This window comes from Protopterus annectens, chromosome 5.part0 (genome assembly GCF_019279795.1).
Source record: "Protopterus annectens isolate FY-2018-M chromosome 5.part0, PAN1.0, whole genome shotgun sequence".
Classification (NCBI taxonomy): domain Eukaryota; kingdom Metazoa; phylum Chordata; order Ceratodontiformes; family Protopteridae; genus Protopterus; species Protopterus annectens.
In genome coordinates, this window is record NC_056735.1 from 1,878,383,052 (window position 1) to 1,878,408,860 (window position 25,809).

The 25,809-nt window shown below is 37.5% G+C and overlaps 1 protein-coding gene across 3 annotated transcripts in view; it reads left to right on the forward strand.

The window, feature by feature from the left end:
- AKAP11 (A-kinase anchoring protein 11) overlaps window positions 1-25,809 on the forward strand; it is a 1,036,012-nt gene that overhangs the window by 453,288 nt on the left and 556,915 nt on the right. For all 3 annotated transcript variants that reach the window (XM_044071705.1, XM_044071703.1, XM_044071704.1), the window contains exon 6: window positions 21,381-21,636. In XM_044071705.1, coding sequence (XP_043927640.1) covers window positions 21,381-21,636 — 256 coding nt within the window. The remainder of the gene's footprint in view (window positions 1-21,380; window positions 21,637-25,809) is intronic.

Genomic DNA, 25,809 nt, shown 5'->3' on the forward strand with positions numbered 1-25,809 from the left:
ATAGAATTTATGAGGGACTATTTGAGTAGGCACACAAGCTTGGATAACACTTTAATTAACACCTGTAGTTGCCTTATGGAATTGGTGCTTGATAATTATTTTTTTAAGTTTGATGGCACCTTGTATAAACAAACATCGGGAGTAGCAATGGGGTCCAGAGTGGCACCTAGCTTTGCAAATTTGGTAATGTCATCTTGGGAGGTAAAATATTTAGTCCCTCAACTTAAAGATCATAACATAATTTTCTACAGGAGATATATTGATGACTTGATTTTTGTGTGGAGGGGAAATGAAGATAGTTTTAGAATGTTTCTAGCTCATTTAAATACTACTACAAGCTTTCTTAATTTCACTTTTGGAAATTTTGGAAAAAGTATTACTTTTTTGGATCTGTCTTTGACTATAGATCTAATAGAACATAGATTTAGTAGTAGAATTTATAGGAAGCCAACTTTTGTTAACCAATATTTGCACTTTGAGAGTCTACATCCGAAGCACATGAAAAAGGGTGTAGTTAAAGGCCAATTTATTAGGCTTAGTAGACTCACTAGTGAAAATGACTGTTTTGTTAGTGAAACTAAAGATCCAAAACATTTCTTTATTGAGAGAGGCTATGAAACAAGTTGGCTAGATCACATTATAAAAGAGGTCAACATTTTAAGGAAAAACAAGGCGTTACCTATTCTTACTAGTACATTGACACTGGATAATGTTGAAAACAAAGGAACATCTGTAAACAAGTTTGTGTTGTCCTTTCCTTTACCTATTAGTAACGAGATGGACATCATTAAACGGATAGTGACCAATAATTGGAAAATTGTGCTAGGTAACCATGAGCTAGCTAAAATTATAGGTACACGTCCAGTTTTCACTTATAAAAAAGTGACTAATATAAAAATGATTTTAGAAAGGGGAGAAAATTCACAAACATATATTACAAGTAAGGTAGGTACACATCCCTGCACAGGCTGCAAGCAATGCAGGTTCGTTAGTGGTACTTCTAGTGTTTTTTTAAAACATCTAAACAAAGACTTCAAGGAAAAGGGACATTTTACTTGTAAAACTAGTAACATAGTTTATATAGCACAGTGTGGTTCATGTGATCATTTCTATATAGGTAAAACTATAAGAAATTTGAACAAACGTATTTATGAACACAATTTAGCCATAAAGAAAAAAGATTTAACAAAACATTCATTAAACTGTGTTTCATTCAAAAAGTTTATGTTTTCAGTATTAGAGAAGGTTGACGATAGTTTGTTTAGTGGTGATTTCAAAACATTATTAGAATGTAAGGAATCTATTTGGCAAATCAGGTTAAAAGCAGATGAGCCACCTGGCTTGAATGATGTTATCAACATCAAATGTTTTTTAGCTTTACAAAGATTTTAAGTAGTATTCAGTTTAACTTATGGTCAAATATATTTTTCAATTTTAATTTTTGTTCTTGAGTAGACATTATTTTTTGTACAATCAAAAGTTTGTCTGTTTGTTTGTCAAATAGAATTACACAGAGGTCTTTTTTATACATATAAAAGTATATATATAATACAAAAGTAATTTTTACATAATGATGTAAATTCATTGGTTAATTAATTATGACATGTGATCTGTTTTATTATATAAAAAACAAGTTCTTTGGTATGGGTGCATTTCTGATGAAGTTCTTGTGATTAAAGAACGAAAACGTTAAAAGTAGCAGGTTTGCAGTCTGTTTTCTTGTTGGCAGTGGTGGACTCTATTCAGTTATTTTATTTTCAAATAGTAAGCTACAAATACAAGATAAATAATTGCTTTGAACTGGAACAAATCTGTACCTGCTGAACGTGATGCAGTGGTATGTACTGCGAGTAATAGTATCTCTTCCTTTGGATTGTTGTTATGGTTTGCATTACAGATGGCACAAATATGGACTGCTTGTTCTATTTGTATTGGCATTCTTGGCTAGTACAATTTATATCTTGCTGATAATTTGTACTTTTACTATTCCCAAGTGTGAATCACGTCAAGTATTTCTTTTTTTATTTAGATGAAAATTGTTACTTTCTTCTGCTATAAGTTTTATGCCCTGGAATTACAGATGGCATTTGCTTGCTCCACATTTTTATTGTATTATCTTTTAGTACCTACATTTCTTTATCAGGGTCATTACATCTCCGTTTTTACTTTCGTCATTGTTAACTGTGGTATTACGCAAATTTCTGTTCTAATGTTCCTTCATGCTTCTCTGGAAAATATGCCCTACTCAAAGCATTTGCCATGTGTAGTTGCTTGCAAAGTCTGTATTCACTTTCAGATCACGCTTTTGTAGCTTATCTAACTTCATGCGTAATCTTGTAGGTGCATTGTACATTGACTTTCCAAATACGCTACAGGGGTTTGTGGTCTTTCAGTGTGGTAGTATTCTTTGTGGTCTTTCTGTCTGAACAACTTTACAACACCCTCATTCGTGGACTTTCTTGCAGTTATACCGTTGCTTTACAGTATATTTTCTGTGCTAGAGCATAACTCCTCATGCATCTGTAAATGCTCTTTTTTTAAGCATCTTTATTAAATTATTTATTAAATTGCCACATTTTAAGTTGCAACATAAGTATGCATACAGCATTGTCATCAACCCCCCTTTTCCCATTTTGTACATGGAGTCAGGGTGGCACATTAGTAGTGACCCTCACTAAATACACATACAGCAATAGAAAAGGAAACAAACCATAGTAAGTTTTCATTATTAATGGTCATACAATATACATGTATGTTTTCTTTTTAATAATTTTCGTTCACTTTAACTTTAAATAAATTATTGAATGGTTGCTTTCCCTTAAACGTAACTCCTCCTGAGCATTATTTTGCATGTCTTGTTCCTTGCTTTACTAAAGATTCCACCAATAGATCTTGTGTCTGTTTCACAGTATTCAAAACTTCCTTCATGCCTGGTTTTGTTTTTGATATACATTTTCTAGTAATTGCTTTTTTTGGTGCAAATAACAGTAAACTTTGTAAGGCGTTAGTTTGTGTATGCAATTCAGTTTCTTTATCCCAGCTCAAGAGAATGATTCTTGTGGTTAGTAACATCTGTTCCCCCAGTATTTCTGACAAAGTACTCTGTATAGAATTTTTTTTGAAATTGTCTGCTTGTTACATTTCCAAAAAACAAGCTACTATATTCCCTCTCTTCCCTGCATCACATCTCCAACATTTGCTGTCTACCTGAGGAAAAATCCTGTGAAGCCTTCTTGAGTATAAAATTACCTATTTTCTGGATTTTGTTATTTATTCTGCAGCCCTACAGATTGTTTTCCATTGTTACCCTTTAATTTGCCACTCTAGTCTTTTTTTCCTAAATTATTCTGTGCTTCTGTGATTAATTTTTTTTAAATAGTTATAGTGCAAAATTGTGTATGCTCTACTAGTTTTCCCTTTTTTAACAGCATCTTTTGTGCTAGACTCAACTAAAACCGCTATCATAGCTGGTCTTTCCCTATGCACTCCCCTAGCCCTTTCTCTTTGCCTGTACCCTGTTATTAATTGATGATTTGGTAAGCAAGTACCAACCTGCAGTCCATACTCTTGCTTTGCTTCATCCCACTCTAAGTCCCCCCTCCCCCTACCAAGTTGTTTGCTCCCACTACCTTGAATCCTTTAATAATTTCCTCCAGTACATTCAAGCTATCTCTTTCCTGTTTTCTATACCCCTGTTTGCAGACATCCCTTTTAGTAAAATTTCCTTCCTTTCTAATTCTCGCTCTGGTGTAATTCTTAGAATACTTTGTTACTTTAGGAATATAGCATTCTCAACTCTTGTTACTGTTCTCCTTGAGGACTTGCATCCAAAATCCTAGTGTCTCTTTATCTGATGAACTCCTACCTGTTTCATTTTCATCCTTTTCTGTTTTAATTTATAACCCTCTGCTTGAGTTATGTATTTGAGACTTACCTCCATACATTTAAAGTACCCCTTCAAATCAAGTAACCCTAGACCACATTGTTCTGTGGGAAGAATCAGCTTATCCTGCTTAACTCTTGCCCTCATCATCTTCTTATCCTAAATACATTCCTTCAACTTTTGATTAGTTATCCTCCACAACTTCTCTGTGTGGTAGAAATATGCCAGACTTTGAGGGACATAGGATAAAACTAGGAAATGATCACAGGGATTATAACAGGCCAGGCCATATAAACCTTTAACCTGATGCACTTAAAAGTATTTGCGACTGTCTGAGTACTTAGTAGAGCCCATCTCCCAAATCAGACAGTGCAATACAGGATAACCCTTGTGAAATTTTTATGGCCACCTATCCAGTCAGACTGAACCAAAAATACGCAGGGTAGACTGAGTGCACGGATTAAACCATAATTAGCAAAAGTCCAAAAATGAAATCCAGCACAAAGGAAAGATGGAAATCTTGAAAATTCATTGTGGCAAGCTCCATAAATAAAATATCCACAGCAAACTGGTTTCGGCTGAAAGTTCAAGCCTTCTTCAGTGCAAAAAGTATATTCATTAGAGCAAACCCTAATTCCTGCTTATATATGTGTGCATAAATTAGCCAAAAGGGCTTAATATCTTAATTAGACTGCTTAATCAGTAGTCAAACAGTAATCAAACAATCCAAAGCTGAAATTAGCTTAACTCATTCATGCCTGGTCTAAATAGACCACCTAGCCTGATTATCCAAGAGGATTCCTTATTATTTAATATATTATGCCAACCGGCTTTGGATGTCCTATTCATTTGTATTTTATCAATGATGGTAAAAATAAATTTAGCAGTTTTATGTACTAAAGTGTGTTTGTAAAGAGCGTTTGAGATTCTTTTATTTCTAATTTCACTTAGATGTTCACTGATACAGTGTCTCAAAGGTCTGGACGTTTGTCCAACTTAAAATGAAGAAGAGATACAGGTGGCTAAATAGATGATCCAATCGCTACTGCAATTGCAAAAACATCTTATTTGGTAAAGTTTAGATGCGTTGCAACTAGTAAATTCCTTGGTTTGAAATATGTGTGAACAAGCACTACAATGACCACAAGGAACACAATCTGTTAATGTATCATCAAATAAAGTTTTTTGTAAAATGATAGGTGGGTTATAGTGTTTATAATGAGTTAAATGTGAATTTATTGTTCTACCTCTTCGATAAGAAAATGAACATCGAGAGTCAAGTATTCCGTTCAATTGGTCATGGGCCAGCAAAATGTCCTAATGATTGTTGATAATATTTTTGAACCTATAGGTATTGGCCCCAAAGGTGGTCACTAGCCTAATGGGTTGTAATTTCTGTGTACTGTCATGACTAGTTCTGTCCTTATATTCTAAAAGTTGAGATCTATCTATTTGATCCACCTGGGTTATAGTCCAAGAGATACAGTACTTACGGTATCTTCTGGTAAGCAATCTGTTGGTTAGAGCTTGTTGGCATGCTTGAAGGCTTTGTTCGCAGGAACATATAAGTTTAAGTGCATAGATATTGTAACTTTGGAATGTTGTTGATGATGTGGCGAGGGTGATGACTACAAGCATGTAATAGGGTATTGTATTCTGGAAATTTCCTATGTACCCGAGTCTCTAAAGTATGATCATCCTGTCTGGTGATGGTGACATCCAGAAATATAATTTGCTGGTACTCGATGTGTAATGTAAACTGAATACCCCATTTGTTCTCATTAAGATATTGGATAAATTCATGCACATACACCTGTATCTGTTCTTCATTTTATGTTGGGACAAACATCCAGACCTTTTAGACACCGTATCAGTGAACATCTAAGTTAAAGTAATGTAGTTTAGGCTGAAAGGTGACCACGATAAAATATACTTGTAGCAGAGATGAGCATACTAGCTGATCCACTCAAAACGACAAAAATCTTAGTTAATAAAAATAAAACTGGTTTATTCAATGAACAAAGGTTAGCGCTTTCACAAATGCTTCTTCAGACCGTTATTTTTCAAAAGCCTTACCAATTAAACCTTTGTAGTGCACCTACACGTGATGTATTACATTAATCGTGCCAGTTAAGGCTTAAAGGTACTACATTGTTATCTATCTGTTATGAACAATGCTTTCACCATCTTATAAAACATGGTATAAATTTATAAAAACATTATTACTAGCAACATACCATTTCATATAAAAAAACTTTTAAAACATGTTGGTACCTATGAATACAACTGCCCGTATTCATTATAAATAACAGTCTAGATAAAACCGTAGTTTCTTTATAAAAGCTCCCTTGAGCTCGTAGATATGAAGTGAAATGCCTAGCCTGGGAGCATAAAATTCTAAATGAATATAATGATATATTACCTTACTATATTTTTCTGTAAACAAGACCTTACAATGATGGAGTATGTAACAAAAAGCCCTAGTGTATGTGAACGAACCATCTCCAGTAGCCACCGGACTAGGTGTATAAGGGACTTATGTGTAAAACCACACTACCAATACTCTATCATTCAATAATATTAAATAATTTATAACTTTAATGCATAAAACTGGTGTTCGAATTATCAAACTGGTCTTGTATGGGAACAAATATATTTCCCATAGTGGTTCAAATTAAAATCTATCTTGGAAGCATGCTAAAATCCTAAACTACGGTGTTGCCTCAGCCATCTTGTGCCAATATTGTACCTTTTATAGTAGTGGTACTCCAGAACTACTAAGCTAAATACACGCTCCATCAGTGCCAGCAACATAATGCCTGCATTGCCGCCAGACAACAAGTAGTAGATTAGCTGTCTGAATATTTGCCATTCTGCATACTATCCATGCCTATGTCTAGGGCATGGGTCTAATTACAATTGTTTAGATTAGCCCAAAAGCTTCCCATAACTAAAGTAAATATGAAAATATAAAAATAAAAATATACATTATAAGTTTTTAGATCACTATTATACCTGTTGTAATAGTGGCACTGCCATACTTAATAGTACTAAATACACGCTCCATCAGCGCCAGCAACATAAAACCTGCATTGCACCACCAGACAACGGATAGCAAAATAACTACCTTGATATATACCATTATATACACAATCCATACCTATGACAAGGGGACGGATCTAATTACAGATATCTAAGATGAATATGGATATATACATTGTATGACCTAACTTGCCTCAACTGTCGACGGATTATACCGTAGACATTCCATAAGACATTATGAGTATATCACCTTGCTAAGAATGTAAGATAAAATTAGGTCTTTGCCAACCTCACAGGTTACTGTATCGACCCCCGATATCTACCGTTTCATCTCCCACAAAATTGTAAATCCATAATCACCTTAAAAACGGTCGCTACCAGTGTACTATTAGCTCTCAAGTTTATACGTGTAACCACAATTATGTCACATAGAGTGCTCCTCTATGTGTATGTATCAGATTGTGCGGAATCAATACAACATAGGTAACTTGAATATTATTTCTCCACAGCTTAACCTAATGGGTGTTTTCTATCGTTGCTGTGATAATGTGATCTTCCAATAACGCAGCTGTATTTCGCATAATGCCCTTAAAATCTATGCATTGCAAGATGTAAAGGTTGACCTGTATTTATTCTAATAGCTTGAGTGCTTGCTGGATTCTCATTACAAGAATATTAATTAAATAACTCAGCTCAGTCATGATCTTCCATAGATATAGCTATACACTTCATAATAAAGTTACATATAAAAATTCATTCAAGTATAACCTAACATAATGTATCTATATGTATATATATGGGTAGCAGTGATAAATTGATAGTGTAGTAATTCGTTGCAGAAGTATTGGTACATAATGATGGAAAACCATGGATTATCCTTAAGCTTCCTACATTCAGCATGGTAGATCTATGCAATATAAAAGCATCAGACTGGCATTGACTATATTTAAAGTATAGCATGTGTTTCATATAATATGAAGTATATAAAAAACAGTTTTTCAAAAAAATTTTTTACTTCACAGTTTTGCGTTTGGCTTTGAGGATAGGCTTTATAGAAGCTCGTTCATTAAGTCCCTTCCCTTTATCTGCCCTCAACCTCATAATCCAGTTCACCTCTTTCTTTTCTGTACGATTACGGGTATCACCCCCCCTCATTAATGGTGCATTATAATCAATGGCCTTAAATAGGAATGTGTGATCTTTCCCTGCGTTATCCATGTGTTTGGCTAGTGTGTTATTAGGATATTTAATCCTGATGGCATATAGATGTTCACGTATTCTAGTACGAAGTGATCTATCTGTTTTGCCATCGTAAAAAGATTGACATCGTTGGCATTGAGCTAGGTATACCATATGGGCAGTTTCGCAGTTAGCTGATACATGAAATTTATATGTCTGACCGTTGTCTGGGTGTATAAAGCTATTTCCTGTTTCAATATATACACAGTAATTGCAGCTATTACATGGGACAGTCCCTGTATGTGGATTGGTACCGCCTTTGTTGGTTGTATTGCATAGTATTCTCTTAAGGTTAAGTTTATTTTTAAACAGAAACTGAGGTTTATCACCTACAATATTCAAAATATCATGGTCCATAGTTAGGACACGCCAATGATTATTAATTAATTCTTTAATCTGATATACATCATTGGTATAAAACATAGGTATTTTAACTGTGTTGGCTATTTTTATATTAAGTAAATGGTTAGAGTGTGCTGCTGCTGAAAAATATAGTGCTGCTCACTCCTGCCTTAGATTATGAATATTTTCTAATCCTGCCTTGATTTCAGATTCCCTGTACCCTCTTTTCATTAACCTTTGTTTAAAGCAGTTGATCTCTTCTTGATATCCTTCTTCGCTGGCATTAAGACTAGATATGCGCATGCTTTGTCCTTTGATTATGTTTCTATAAATATAGTCAGGATGCATGCTGCGTCGATGAAGGAATGTATTTTTATAACATGTTTTTTTATGTACACCAGTGTTGATGTGTGTCCATGACACGTTCAACATATACATCCAAATACTGTATTCTTTTATCTGAGTAAGTGGAAGTAAATCTCAAGTAAGTCGTCATGTTATTTATATAACATAAAAATTCTTCAAGTTTTGCTGGGCTGCCTTCCCATAAAAGGAAGACATCGTCCACAAAACGTCTATAGAATAGGACATGTTCTTTGTATTTAGATGCCTGAAATAATTTATTTTCCTCCCATGCTGCTAAAAACATGTTGGCGTAGCTATTGGCACATGATGTGTCCATAGCCACGCCATCACGCTGAATGTAAAATGTGGATTCATAGATGAATACATTGTTTTCTAGAATAATTTCCAAAAAAAGGCAGATCAAATCTACCTGTATAGTAGTATAATCGCTATGTGTATATAGGAAATCTGTAGTTGTTACAATTCCCAATTCATTGGGTATGATGGTAAATAAAGATTGTACATCTAATGTTACAAACATAGTGTTCTGCTTCAGAGGTGCTTTTTCAACAAATTTGTAAAGATCCATTAAAAATTGTTTCGTATCTTTCAAAATGTGCATAACTCCGTCCACTACTGGCCTCAGATACTTTTCCACATATAATGAAAAGGGCTCGGTGCTCCAACCCCTTCCAGAGACAATAGGTCTCATGGGGGGGTTAGCACCGTTCTTATGGACTTTGGGAATTCCCTGTATGTGGGGTATCATAGGATGTTCAGTTGTCAAAAATTTTGCTACTTCGGCTGTGATAAGATGACTACCAACCAAGTCTGCAATGGTGTTATATATTTCTGTCTGAATTTTTTCTACTCTTGATTTATCTATAATACCATAAAATCTATTGTCATTAAGCATTTCGGACATTGCACAATAGTAGTGCTCTGAATCCATAATTACTAAGGGACCGCCTTTGTCGGCTGGTCTAAACACTGTAGTGTCATCTTGTTATAATTTTTTCAATGCTTTTCTTTCATTCCAATTTAAATTATTTTTATATTTATATTTCACCTTCTTATGTGCTTTATTATCTTGGTTATTACTATATAATCTATATAAATCATCTTCTACCAGTTTCTAAAATATTTCTACTGATGTATGATTTTGTGGTATGTATTCACTGAGTTGTTTAAATATTGTTTGGTTTTGATTATCATTACTATCACCAAACTGATAACGAAGCATAACATTTCTAACAAATACTTTTACATCTGTCAATACTTCAGTAAGCTGATTAGGGGCAGTAGGAATAAAACTGAGTCCTTTGTTAAGTACATTAATTTCATATGCATCAAGATCTCTGTGGGAAATGTTCCATATTAAGTAGTCTTTGTTTGATCCCACATTTTCTTCAAAGAATGATTGGGGGCTCTTTCTTCTGATAGTTTTCTTTTCTGTCGCCCTCGACTCATAGATCTGTTTCTCCTGACCCCCTTCTCCAAAGTTATGGGAAGGGGGATATGGGGAAAACCCTTAGTGCGATGTGCCCCTTCATCCATGTTGGAACAATGTCTCATTTTATCATTGTTTTTTTGATCTATCTATCGTTTGTACAGCCCCATTAGGTAATGCATTCATGGTTGCTAATAATGGAGTAGGTTGTGTTCTTAAAAGTGGTTTATCTGTTGTAGCAGTTGGTGACAACAATGTCTTGGCATAGGTGTTAACATGCTGGTTTTCGATCTCAGTATTATCATTGTCACCACTGCCATTATAGTGGGTAGGCTTGTTTGTATTATCTGTTGCTTTCCCACCTATATCAGGTGGCAACGTAGTATGGTGAGTGTTAAAATGATTTGTAGTATTACTCGTGGATCTGGACATTTGGTTTACCCTAGGCCAAGTGAATACATGTCCAGTTCGAAAATCCTGTGTGTCTCTATCAATTTTGTTCTTTTTCTGTTGTAATAACCTTCGTTCATAAATTTGTACACCATCTAACACATTACTCAGTGCGTTTTCTACCAGGGTATTCGGATAATAAAAATACATATCTTTCTGTTAATCCAATATAGATTGGATTAATTGTTCTTCTATTGGTAGAAAAAATTCCAACAGTAAACGTATGTAATTTTTGCTCACCTCTAAATTAAATTGCTGCCATTTGATTAGCAGTTCCGGGTACTGATCCCCATACGTGGGCATCTTCAATACCCTTAGTCCCCTAGGACTAATAGTCTTATGAAGGCAGGCTTCAAAATGCTGGCGTTGAGTTGATAGGCGTTTTAATTTTAAGAAATCAGTTTCAAACTTCTGGACTGCTGTCTGTAGGCGTTCAGATACATCCGTGGTTAACGTGCTTGAATTGTCATTATTTTCTCCTTGATATAATAATAAGATATTCCTCTTGCTCCTAACACATTTCATTAGTTTATGCTGCAGGCATTCGCCCCGATGCTGTGTGTTGGTAATTCTGTTCTCAGAAGCACTGGCGGCTGAAGTGCTGCCATTCATTTCTCCATTGTCTCAGTTTATATCATGATTTTTATCACCAAGTATTTCATTCCTGACAGTAACATTAGGTCTGTAATCCAATTCAATGTTACCGTCGGGGCCAGCCATGTCTCCGTCGGGTACTTAAAGAACGTAGATAATCCAATGAATATATATAATAAAAAGTTCCCGGCAGAGTAAACACCTTTCGGCCGATAAGAATATACAAAGTGCAAGTAATGTAGTTTAGGCTGAAAGGTGACCACGATAAAATATACTCGTAGCAGAGATGAGCATACTAGCTGATCCACTCAAAATGACAAAAATCTTAGTTAATAAAAGTAAAACTGGTTTATTCAATGAACAAAGGTTAGCGCTTTCACAAATGCTTCTTCAGACCGTTATTTTTCAAACGCCTTGCCAATTAAACCTTTATAGTGCACCTACACGTGATGTATTACATTAATCATGCCAATTAAGGCTTAAAGGTACTACATTGTTATCTATCTGTTGTGAACAATGCTTTCACCATCTTATAAAACATGGTATAAATTTATAAAAACATTATTACTAACAACATACCATTTCATATAAAAAACTTTTAAAACATGTTTGTACCTAGGAATACAACTGCCCGTATTCATTATAAATAACAGTCTTGATAAAACCATATTTTCTTAATAAAAGCTTCTTTGAGCTCGTAGATATGAAGTGAAATGCCTAGCCTGGGAGCATAAAATTCTAAATGACTATAATGATATATTACCTTACTATATTTTTCTGTAAACAAGACCTTAGCAGTTGGTAGGCTACTGAATATTAGGATACTTGTGCTATTCTATCCTTATAATTGAAAAATTTAAGGGCATACACACATACACATATGTATATATATATATATATATATATATATATATATATATATATATATATATATATATATATATATATATATAGATATATATACATATATATATATATATATATATATATATATATATACATATATATATATATATATATATATATACATATATATATATATACATATATATACACATATATATAGTTACATATATATATTTTTATACGTATACATGTGTGATACAGACACACGTGTGTGTGTTTTGTTTTGGTTAAACATCCTTGTGGCCTTTCCAACTGAATTATGTGCTTGAAGTTTTGTATAACAAAGGTAGCATTGCATTAAGTGATGCACACAATAAGGGAAGAGTTCAGTGGTAAGATAACTTCTTTAGATCTTAAAGATACTCCCTTGGAAATTAAGTGGGCTAGAAAGAAGTATTTCCTTACTGTGGTGGAAATGTGATGATCAAATGAGAACGAGAGTAAATTACTTGCTTACCTAGGTCTCTTATGACTGTTTTATTTTATTTATTTTACATTTGTTGACCGGGAAAGTCCGACTGGAATCATGTCCATTTTCAGCGGTGGCCCGGGGAGATAAGCTCCAACAGAATACAAGAATAATAGCGGTCAAGTAAAAGAACATTGATTATACATAAAATTATTAGGTAATATTGTAGTTAAGAAAAGGAAAACAGTTAGAAGTACATTCTGAATAATCAGTATTACAAATTTTCAATTTTGAGGGTGGTATTAGATTACAAAAAGGAAAACACAAATTAGATAAGTAAAATTACATGCATTATTTAAAGTTAGTCAGGTTTGTTACAGTGGCATATCCATTTTTGTTCCAGGTGTTGTTTGACAGAGGCTTTAAATTGATCTGGGGAGGAGAGCTTGGTAATGGCATCTGGAAGTTTGTTCCAGGTTCTACTTACAGAATTTGCAAATAGGGCCAGCCGCGTTGTTAATTTTAGTTGTTTGGATTTGTAACTTATTGGATGAGCGGAGCAGTCTTGAATTATTACGGGGGAAGATGTGGTGACTAAGGGCTGGAGTTTTATTTGGGTTCTTTAGGATTTTATTAGCCAATATTAGCAGGTTATACTTGACAAGATTGGGAAATTCCAACCATCCAAGTAGTTTGAGGTTAATGCAGTGGTGGGTTCTGAAAGGAGAACCCGTAGCAAACCTAGCGATGTGATTATAGCAGGCTGTAAGTTTGTTAAGTTCAGATTTACTTATATTTTCTGGAAGTGGGGAAGCATATAGGAGGGTGGATAGTAGGTGCGAGCGTGCAATGGCTATTTTAGCTATGGGGGTGAGGAAGGTTTTTACTCTGTAGAGTGAACCGAGTTTTTTGTTAATGGTTTTGATTGTCTGGCTTACATGGAGGTCAAATTTTAAGTAATTATCAATAGTGACACCTAGCAATTTGTTATTGGGGTTAGGGGAGATGACTGTCCCATCATTAGCTTGAATGGTAAAGGAAAAGGGTATGGACCTTTGGGTTGGTGGAAATATGAGCATTTTGTTTTTTTTTTTTGGGATTTAGTAGTAGGCAATGTTTGGATAGCCAGTTTTCTACCATAGTAAAAGTAGCCTGGGTATCCCTTTTTAGATCATCTGGAGATGTAGCTGAGCAGATTAAAGTGGAATCATCAGCATACTGGATACAGCTGGTGTTTGGTATGATGGAAGGAAGATCATTAATAAAGATGGAAAGCAATAGTGGTCCTAGTATGGAGCCTTGTGGAACTCTGATAGTATTGGGTAAGAGCTCTGAGAGCTTATTCTGCCAGATAACTGCTTGTTGCCTGTCATTGAGATAGGATTTAAACCATAGAAGGGCACTGGGATGTAGTCTGAGATTCTGCAGGGTTGAAATCATAAGTTGATGGTCCACCATGTCAAAGGCCTTGGAAAGGTCTAGGAAGAGGGCAGACGAGGTGTGATTATTGTTGCGGTTATCATTAATAGTGTTAGTGAAGGATAATAGGGCAGAGGTAGTACTATGATGTGGTCGAAAGCCGTGTTGGGTATCAGCCATCAGGTCATTCTGGACTAGATGTTGCATAAGTTGTTTATGTATGCATTTCTCCATTATCTTAGCTAGTGGGGAGAGTATGGCTATGGGTCTGTAGTTGGAGTATTCAGTAGAGGGACCTCCTTTATGTAATGGAATGACATAAGATGTTTTCCAGATATTGGGCACTTTGGCTTTGGAAATGGTTTGGTTGATTAGGATAGAGATTGGAAAGGCAATAGCATCAGCCGTCATTTGTAGATATTCAGCTGGGAGTTGGTCTGCGGATAGGGTGGTAGGTTTTAGTTTTTTGAGAAGCTTGCATATAAAGGAGGTTGGTACAGGCTGAAAGCAAAATAGGTTTTGGTTACTAGAGTTGTAGTTTTTTTCATCAAGGGAACTTTGAGGTATTTGGCTGGCAAAAGCTTGAATAGTTTCAGTAAAGAAGTGATTGAAGCTGTCTGCAACCTGTTCAGGGGTCTTATTTGATTTGGTTGTTGGGTTAGGCGTTGATGTTTTACCTGGATACAGTAATTTGTTGATCCCAGCCCAAAATTTTTGAGGATTTTTCTGATTATTCATCTGTAGCCTACTGTAGTGGTCTTTTTTTATCCAGTAGTACAAGTCTTTTTGTTTCATTCCGTGCATGTCTATATTTATTATGATCCTGGGGATTTTTGGTAGTTCGCCAGGTGGCCCATAGTTTATTTCTACTATAGATTTTTGTTCTTGGTTCTTTGGAAAGCCAAGGAACATTGTTTTCTTTTAATCTTTTTAGGCGGGCAGGAGCATGTAGGTCTAGGATTTCGATAAATTTGTTGTTAAAGTAAGTTACGGCTTCCTCTAAGGTGAGATGCTTTAGTATAGTCCAGTTGCAGGATTTAAGTTCCAATTGAAGTTTAGCAGGATCAAGGTCTCTTTTGCTTCTAACCTTCCTGAGCAAGGGTAGTTGTGGGGTATTAGCTTTTTATTTAATTATATAGGTTAGGAGATGATCACTTAGATCGTCTGGGAGGGTGCCTGCAGTATACATTAGGGGGTTACTATTTACAAGTATCCAGTCCAGTATACTCTCTTTATGGGATCGTTTGTCAATTCTGGTAGGGGTGGCTATTGTTTGAGTGAATTCATGAAGGTTAATATGAATGGAGGGGGATTTTGATGAACAGGAGTCCCAGTCTACATTAAAGTCTCCCAGAACTAGGGTTTCTTGGGTATACTGAGAGGATAGCTAGTGAAGGGTATCCTCTAGTGTAGCTACATTATTTCCTGGGGGAATGTACATACAGATGATATTAATGCTTTTACTTTTGTTCAGATGGAATTTGGTAGCTAATATTTCAGAGTTGTTGATCTGAGGTGGTTGGATAGTTTCAATAGTTACGTTTAGTTCAGATTTATAGAGGATGGCTACACCCCCCCCTTTCCTCGTGGCCCGATCTAGTCTATGTAGGTTATAGCCAGGTGGAAGAATTTCATTATCAGTGGTAGATGGTTTTAACCAGGTTTCAGATAGACATAATATCTCAGGGGAATAGACATCTAAAAGGGCATGAAGTTCATGTATTTTTTTGTTTATACTTCTTATATTAAGATGGCAAATCAAGAGGGAGTTGGTGGGTCTACTGATTATATTTTTGTTATAGCTATCTCTATTAGATGGTCGGTTAAGGGTAATAGGGCCAGGATTGGGGTGGATATCTCCACAGATTATAAGGTTTAGTCTGTACTGTATAATGATACACATAACTTTAATTAAAATTTTATCAAAAAGTTTGGCTTTAGGACTGGTGTGGTGTGGGTTGATAGTCTGTTGGATAACAAATGAGGATAAGTATTGTCTTGTTTTGGTGTCATGGTTTAATATATATCTAAAAAAGGCTGGTTTTTCATGTGGAGATTTGGTGTATCCTACCTGGCAGTGATACCTGGTAAGATGTTGGGTTTCATACATAGTTAGGATATAGGTTGTGATAAGGGTGGGTAGTAGGGTATATAAGAACATTCTGGTAATATGCATGTTTGGGTTAACTATTGTGAGAAGCACGTACAGGGGAGGGTAGTAACAGAGTAAAGGAGAAGGGAGGTGGGCGGGGAGATAATGAGGGCTGTTTTGCTGATAGGTGGATAGGATAGAGGAGAGGAAGAGAAGATAGTTGATTCAATAGGTTGTAGTAGTGGTTGGGGTGTGGCTAGGTGTCTTTAAATGTAGACGTACTGGGGGCAGGTGGGAATTGGGGGCAGGGAGGGGAGGGGAGCGGAGCGAGCCCGAATGCAATGAGGGCGAGTGGAGCAGGGCTAATTCATTAAACAAGTGGAGGGCTAAGGTAAGAAGTATTTAATAAGAAGCTGACTCTTTGTGCCTGAAATATAGTTTTTTTTATGGTTAAAACTGTGCAATGGGCTATGATACTATAGTAAGGGGACCTAGGAAAACATAAAATAGAGTGGGCAAGAGTAAAAACAGCTCTACTTTTTAGCACACTTACTCACAAGACTATGCCTTGTAGCTAAAATTTAGGGTAGTTTACGGCTATGTGATAGGAACTGGAGATGCTTTTAGACCCAGAGCACACACTAATGATATTTGGATATAGGTACAAGTTTCCAGGTAATAACCTTAGAATGAGATAGTTCACTCCCAGGTGGAAACCCTTGGGCAGTAGGTATAGGAATACTCCTTTCTGGGTGAGATTCTTTTGGCTTTGTTAGAGGGGGAGCCTCCTGTAAATTAAACATACAAAACACTGTGAGATACTCAGGCATGGGGATACAACCACCGATCAAACAGGCCTAACATTCACTTCTGTTACAAAAGAAATCAGCATTAAAGTAATAAAATATGCATCATTATTCAATATGGCATTGCTGCAATTGGCTTCGCTCAGTGATACATTTAGTTTGAAGAGAAGTAACACTTATAACACTTATGTGCTGTACTTTTTTGCATTTAACATGGGCCATTTACATTATACCAAGTATGTGCACATTCTAGTCCTTTTTAGAGCTATTTTATATTGGTGGATGAGGCAGCCATTTATTCATTAGCAAAATGGTCAACCACACTTAGAGATCACTGTCCACAGCTTCTGTAACCCTTTTAAAGATATTTACTAGGGTCAGGACTGTGGCCCCATCCTTCACAATACCAAACTGAGTAGGCTGTGGATAAGTAAAGTTGCCTTTATCTGTATAAATGACTTTTGGTTTGATATATTCCATGATTTGCATATAAGGCTGGTGGGAGGTGATTGGCCTTTGATGCAGAGTGGCCACTGTCGTGTATTGGAGTCACAATAGCTGTTCTCTGAGAATCAGTGGCAAAACCCTGTGTATATGCTGAGGTTGAATAAGTCTGTCTTATCTTTTCTGCTTATCATTCTGGGCACTGACAGATAAAACTGGAAAGGCCCTCCCCTGGGCTGCTGCTGTGCTTTGAAATTGCCTTGGTGTGTGTACACCTCATTACTGGTTTGGCTGCCTTTCAATCACCTTGTAATTACTTGTAGTTAGTTGTTTGATTAGACAAAAATGAAAATGGTAATAGAAACTAAAGTATGTTTGTACATTATGAAGACTGAGACTGCAATTTTAGTGGCAGTAGAAATGTATCCTGGTCTGTCCAAGATGGGAAAAACACTTGGAGGCCTAAATACTTGTTGTAGCTAGTTGTCCAATTTGTTTCTGGTATATTTTCCCTTTTGGAAAACAAAAATGTGTTGTTGTTGTTGTCTTTCGGCTTTTCCCGGTTCTTACATTATGAAGACTGGTGCTGCAATTCTAGTGGCAGTAGAAAGGTAGCCTAGTCTGCCTGGGTTGGGAAACACACAAGGAGGTTTAAAGTGAGATTATTTAATTGAACAGAGGGCTTTTTAGTTGGTTTTACTCACTTTTCTTTGAGTCTCTAAATTCTGCTGCTTGTTGCACATTGACTTTTAGCAGTGCCTTGCATAGAAGCAGGCACTTATAAGCTATATTTTCTCTCTAAAACTTTCCCTGTAATTTTATGCATTACTCATTTGCATGAAGAGCAGCTTGTTTGTGTGCTGAGCAGCACTGCCACATAAATTCAGTTATACATACCCTATTTGTAGTTTCTGCCCTCACAGTGTTGAAGTTACCCTGCTGCACCATGCCTTTGTAGTTCACCTAAATAGGTCTGACACCATAGAGGAGCATTTTCCCAATTTCTTAACCAGTAGCTTGGTAGGTATATGTATCCTCAGGCAATGTAGTTGTTATCTCATGTTCACTGACAAGCAACTAATCCTTAGAGAAACTGGTACAGTATGTGAGAGATGTAATTACACAGTGTCACTGCAGGCAAGACTCTCACACTGTCAAAATAGTAGTCTGGTTTTCAGTAATGTAAGCATTGCACCCACTACACATACTACTGACCCAACACACAGAATAACATATGCTGAGGCACTTAAAAGCAACCTTCCTAAACCCCAAAGACCTCCGTGATATTCATCCTACTAAAAGAATCCTCAGGAACCCCAAAGAACACCACCAAAACACCACCCAATACCGTGTGTACAGCCACAACTTTTGAAGCGTCAAATACAAAGCCCATAAGGTAAGCCAAAAAAACTACCCAGTCTTTTAATTATAGGCGACTTCATTGTAACACATACAGATGTCCCACTCACCACGCTGAATAAGGAGAAAATCACTGTCAGTTGTCTGTCATGGGCCAGGATCTGCCAATTCACCCATATTAAACCACAAGTATCATTATGACTCAGTCATAATCCATGCGGGTATAAATGACTTGAGATGTGCCTCCCTGAACTTATACCAAGCGAGGTATCTTGGAGCTCTCGGACTGTGTCCCAGGCTGGCATGTGCCTAGCTTAGAGCAGCATTTTACCTTCATCAAGGATGATGCCACAATATGAACAAAAGATGACTGACTTTAGTAAGTGTCTTAGTTTCTGGTGTCATTCCAAAGGGGTACAATATTTGTCAGCATGGGAGGATATGGTCAGCAGACCACTTTACTTTGCCAAGAATGGTCTGCACTTGGAGCCTTCCAACCTAGCAAAATCAACCTAAGGGAATCAAAAGGTATTACTGCCAAATGCCAGGAGCCTAAACAAGAAACTCCACTCCCTCCAGGTTCTCCTCACCCTATAGAATATGGATATGTGCAGTTATTGAGACATGACATGGTTTAAGCCACGGAGAGCTCCCTGGCAGTGCAGAGCTGCAATAACATGTACACAGTCAGGCCAGCTACTGCACAGACAGGGACCAAAGGTAGCAGTGTCTCAATCTGTGTCAAAAACAAACTCACCTCAAGACTAGTCAGACAGGACAACGTACCTGAGCTTCTTCATGCTAGAATTCCAGTAAAGTCCCATAACATAGCCTTGCAAGCTGTCGGTCACCCTCTGTGAATGAAGAAACCAGTAACTCATACTTGTAGTTACTGGAAGCCCTCACCATTAAACCCACTGCCATATTCATGGGCAACTTTAACTGCCTCACTATAAACTGGGATACTTACATGGCCAGACTTATAGGCCCAGAGATTCCTTGACTTTGTAAACACAAACAACTTGAACCAGACAGTCCATATGCCCACTAGATGTGCACGTATACTCACCGTCATACTCACAAACAGGGGATAATGCTCTATCCCCACCACCATGTAATGTCCTCTCTTGTAAGGTTAGACCACAGAGTTGTCTCCTTCATAATAAAAAATCAATTCTGTGACCGCAGTTAACTGTAATGTTTAGGAACTATTCTAAGACAAACGTCCTAGTACTAAGTGATAGCCTATCAAAATTTCAAGGCCCCAAACCTTGAGAACTCAGATGTATATTCAAAATTGTTCACAGAATCCCTGTAAAACTGTGTCAGTAAATGCATAGAAACAACTGTGTTTACAAGAATTAAGCCCAAAGCTAACTCAAAAAGCAAACCACCTTTTTGGAATCCGATCATAAGCATGTTGTACAAAAAAAAATGAAAAAGTCATGGTCAGGACTAGGAAGTGCTATGCCCAGCATAATAAAAACACTCATCAATCTAAACAAACAGTTAAGAGGGCACATTAAGTGTACTAAAGCTAAAATTGAGGTAGAGAGCCTCTCAAGCAAAGGACAGCCACAGGGCTTTCTTTAGCTGTGTCTGAAACCTCAAAGGCAGCACACCGCAGTGGGCAGAACTGATCCTAAATTTAGCCATCTACATGGAGCTGGAAGATATAGCAAATCTGTCGGCCAACAAATTCAGCTCATTCACTTCCTACATATCCCATATATTTTTAGCTTCTTTAATAGAATTTCTTTTAATCAATACACCTTCATTTTGACACTTCATTTTATGTTTCCATAAGTATGGGTGTTGCTAAATCTGTTCATGCATGAGTGAATAGTTTACCTTTAAATATTTTGTTTTATCTTCATTTGTTGCATAACCCAAAAAGACTTGAAAGTGTTTCAGAATGTTCCACAACACCAAATGCCCTTTTCTAGGTTTACCAAGTATAAAATAGTATTGTGCATATAAAATTACCTTTTCTTTGTTATCACATCAGTGTCATGTCCATGAATTAAGCCATTAACTATGGGGAAAGAGGACATCCCTACCTGGTTCCATTGTTCAAATACAGCTTGTCAGAGTAGGTGTGTCCACATGGATGTGTTCTTGTCATGCCAATGGTTGTCCAAATAAAAAAGTTATCGTGTCAGTATGTGTGTGCTGCATTGTTAATTATAGGTTTAGGAATTTTTTTTTGAGATGGTCCGCTGCGTGGGAGCTCTGTGTACAAATGTAGCATTTCTGTCAGCATTCCTATTTTGTATGTCTGTGCTTTTCTTGTGGGCGTCTATTTGGAAATGCATTAACAAGTCATTGTATTCTTTCTGTGTGGGTGGACATAGTGCCCTCTGATATATTTTGTTGTCTGTGGCTCCATCTTCTCAGTTCTTGTCTTTTGTTACAGGCTTTGCAGGCAGCAGCTCTTGTACTGCAGTTGCATATCATGTTTATTATTATTAATTTTTTTTGAAAACTTTGGTGTCCTGTTTTTCACATAATTCATTATATAAATGAGCAACCATCAGCATTTCTCTGGTTGTAAAATACATCCCTTACAAAAGTATATTATTTTCTTATTTTGTTTTTAGACTTCCTTGCCAGGCTTGGTTTGTGTGATGAGACTGTCCCCCACATTTCCAAATATCAGGGATGGATCTTTGTTTAACCTTCTCAGTAAATATACTGCTGCTGTACATTACTCTGTGGATACCTACTCTGTGCAGGAGTGTGATGGAGATAGATGTCACACTGAAGAAGATGACACTAATCAGTCAGTTTCTTCCATTGAAGATGATTTTGTTACAGCACTTGAACATTTAGAGGAGGAATCACTATTGGTACCAGGTGAGTTGTTGTGGTGTTGACTGTAAAGGTAATGTACATACTTCATTAGCTGAAAGGTGTTGTAAAATACAGTATGACAGCTTTTTTGTATGTGGAGAGGATATGTACAAATCATAATTAGGAGACCCTTCACGCTATTTTGTGGCTGAAGGGGTGGGGTTCTGCATAATTAGACCTAATTGTTGATTTTTTTCCTTTTGTTTTCTGTTTCTAGTTCCTTTTATTTGCATTTTATTATTTGTTTGTATTTTGTCTTTGTCACTGTTTGATACTGCTTGACTTTGATTTGTATAATTTTCTGTTTTGAATTTTAGCAAACCCTAAAACCTTGCAGAGTCTGTAGAGAAAATTGCCCATTGGTTGCCGGGTACTAATGTCTTTGTGGCATAGGTCAAGTTTGTTGCAGCAGCAGCCATAACCAGTGGGTCTTCTGCCACAGAAGGCCTGACTCCTGGCCCAAATGTTAGAGCTTTGCATACTTCCTGTTCTCAGCTGGGCAGACATCATTACCCATGGGACATCAGTATAAGAGCTGTGTCTGCTGTGCCATCTTTAGTTCTTTTTCGCTGCAGTACAGTTTGCATTGTGTATGTGCACTGTCATCATTCCAGTGGTTCATCAAGTTCCTTCAGGTTTACTAGGTAGATATCTCCTTTGGGGACCTTTTTCTATCGTAAGATTGTTACTTTCATTATTATTATGGTTTGTTGCAGGTTAAGGTCAGATGTCCCAAATGTTATTAGGGTATGTCCATCCAGGAAAAAGATTAATAGGTGTGCTATGTTACTGACACTGAGGACATTTTATCCTTTTGTATCACCACCAGACGTTATCTCCTTTGGTGATGTCTTGTGTAGAATGAAGGAATATTTCGCATTGGAAGCAGAAGTCATCTCATGCTTGGAAACGTTACTCAGACATTATGGGATTAGTTGCTTAGACACTTGTGACCATTCCCCTGTTTTTTTAAATATAAAACAAGTTCATTAAGCAGTTTTTAAGAACAGTAACATATGATGGCTATGTGTATTTTCTTCATGCAAATGCTGTAAATTCTCTCTCCTTCCCGTCTTAGGGAATTTGTTATATTGTTACAGTGACTTTGTTTCACTTTCAGGACACCAGCTACTCCCAAGATCAACCTATCATGTTGTAAATGTTTTATCACCACCAGAACCTTATTTTTTCAAATGATATCAGTGTTCTATGTCCTGTTTGTCAGTATTTGACCTACATTTGTATAACTTAGTAGTATTGGCAGAATAAAATATTTGAACTAAACATTGAATGCAACTGGATAAAAAAAAATTCAGAGCTGTTGCCTTTAAAATCTGTAACAATGTAGTTGACGTTAAATTTAGAAGGTTAATAGGCAAACTGGCACTAAAACCAGTATGGTCTGTAATTTGCAAAATTGTTAGTTCAGTAAAATTGTCTTGTGCTACTTAAAATATACATGTGTTATGATTATCTTTGCAAATCACAAATGTGTTTTTTGTTGGCCCAATATCAACAAAAAACTTATCAAATCCCAAATCAATGAACTTATTAAATTGGATTTAACATGGTTCTTGTGATTTCATGTTTTGGTGAGTTTCTCCATTCAATGATTTGTGCTTCAGTATGTGTTGGTCAGCATTCTTTGAGTTGACTAAAACCTGATGTGAAGTTGTTCAATCTCGCCTTCATTCTTACTGATGGGTTCGGAGCCAATGCTCAGCTCCAAGTCGGCCAAACTGCAAAGCTCGAGGTCTCTAACAGCTCGAGGTTGAAGCTGTATCCCACAATGCACCTCTACCTTCCCCAGATCTAGTTTGCTGCTGCAACTGATTATGTATTTCTCTACAGCTCAGGCCGTTTGAGAGAGAAGTTCTTCTTTTTGTGAAAAATTATCTATCAAAATTTATATTTACTACTTGTTCAGAGATTTATAAAAGCTTGTGTTTAGGATAGATTATCCATTTTTCGGATTTCCCTTAGTTTTTTATTATAAAACCTTCTGTTCTTAGTTTTTTATTGTTAATAACGCTTGTTCGGCGTTAGCCCTGTTGGTTCTTGTTTTTTTTTTCCCCAGCCGGTTTGGCTTATTTTTTCCCGATCCTTCAAGCCGAGTTAGGCTTTTTGCAGTTTCTGCAGTTTTTTGATAGCCGGTTAGGCTCTTAGCCGTATTAGGCTGTTTTCAGTTATTTATCTGTAGCCAGTTAGGCTTATTTCTTTTATTGCTGCTACAGTTAAGCTTTGCTTTATTGTACTCGTAGCCAGTTAGGCTTAGTTTCTTATTGCTAATAACATTTAGTTTGTTGATTACTGAAATTGTACTGTCTGAGTATTATAATTATGTCTGAGAAGGCCAAGTCAGGGTTTTAAGAGGTGCCCTAAGTGCAATCAAAAGATGTCTATTACAGATGGCCACTCCACCTTTGTCTACTGTTTGGGAGAGGTCCATCTCCAAGAGGTTTGCTCCATTTGCAATGGATTCAGCGCTAGGGTTTTGGCAGAAAGGAAACGGAAGTTGGTGGAACGTAGCTTGATTAAGTCTGCTTTCCAGTCAGACATGGATTCTGCTCCAGGAAAACCAAAACATTTTTCTTCAGCTTCTTCAACAACTTTGGATCCGAAGGGCTCTTCGGTTCCAAAAGTCTCCAAGAAAGATCCTGTCTCGGCTTCATTGGCATCGGAATCGACCGTACAGGTAGTTGGTAGGAGCCGGTCCCCAGTCTTGGAACCGGTATCTCCTACCTTGATATCCCTGATTCTGGGTTCACCGGCTCCATCGGTAGATTCCTCTCGGGCTTCCAGACTTTCTGATTCGGACGAGGATCGTGTGGTGTGGAGACTTTTGCAGGATCCAGTGCTAGCTAAAATTCTGTCAGCTTCGACTCAAGCAGCTTCGGAACCGACAAAGTTCTCTCCTGTAGTTTCTGCTCCTCCTCTAACTCGAATTGAAACATCGGAGCTGGAGGAGGCTATTCAGTCGTTTGTGGAACCATCGGTGCCAACACTCACTTTGGACCTGACGGCACCGACATCCCTGATGTCCGCTGCTCTTGCGACAGAATCTGTGAGCTGACACTCTCTTTTGTCAGTTCCGGGAGGGGGGGGGGGGGGAGTCAAACTGATGCGTCAGTTCTGACACTCCCCCTTGGGGCTTCGGCGCGGATGAGTTCGGCTCCTACCTCTGGCTCAGAGCCAGTGGTTCTGATGCAGGAGGTGTCTTCGGTGTCTTTGGACCCGGGTGCTTCCTCGCATCGGAACCGTGGTGCCTTCGATGCCATGAGGACGGTTTTGTACCCCTGGACAGCCACAACCTCTGATATGGCCACCTCCTCCCAGAAAGCGCCAGAATCTTCTCTATCACTACAGACCCACAGTAAGCGTAGGGACCCGGAGCCTCAGGATGCCCCTTTGGGGGAACCCTGCTCTTCCGAGACCTCCCCAGAAGTTTCCATTGAGGAAGTCCCTCAGAAGAGGTTATGTAAGAGGAGACATTTAGATTCCCCCTAGGAATCCATCACATCTGACACTGATTTGGAGGAAAGTCCCCCTCTGAAGATATCTCCTTTGGGGATATCCTTGAGATCCTTAAGCAGAGGGGTGACTGGCAGACCCTGAACCCTACCGAGGACGAATCGGTGCTCCTGAAGGCTTTCGTGTCTCGACCCTCCACATCTTGCGTGTCCCCGCCCTTCGATGAGTTGATGGATCTTTTGTCTCGAAGGGCATGGAAGTCACCGGAGTCTGTGGAGCCTGTTCCTAGGAGGACCAACAAATACATTTCAGCTCCTCACAATAAGTCCTTCTTATCCAAACCCATACCTGTTGATGCCATGGAGGTGGCAGCAGCCACGAAGAAAGAGATGTCAGAGACCTCTACCTCTGTCCATCCTCCTTATAGGGAATCTAGGTTCATGGACAGATACGGTAAGCACATGTTCAGTTCTCCGTCCTTTGCCCTTCAGTCATTGAACTATCTAACCCATTTCACAAAGCTTTAGAGAGATCTTCTGAAAGAGCTTGGAGATGCTCTCCAGGGTGCTGTAGCTGATTCACTGGTGGACAAGGTGACGTTTCACCTTGCTACCCTCAATTCTATTGTAAACTCTTCCATGCTCCTCGTATCCTATGCAGCTGATGGACGAGTAGGGCAGCAGGTACAGGAATTCTTTTGCGGAG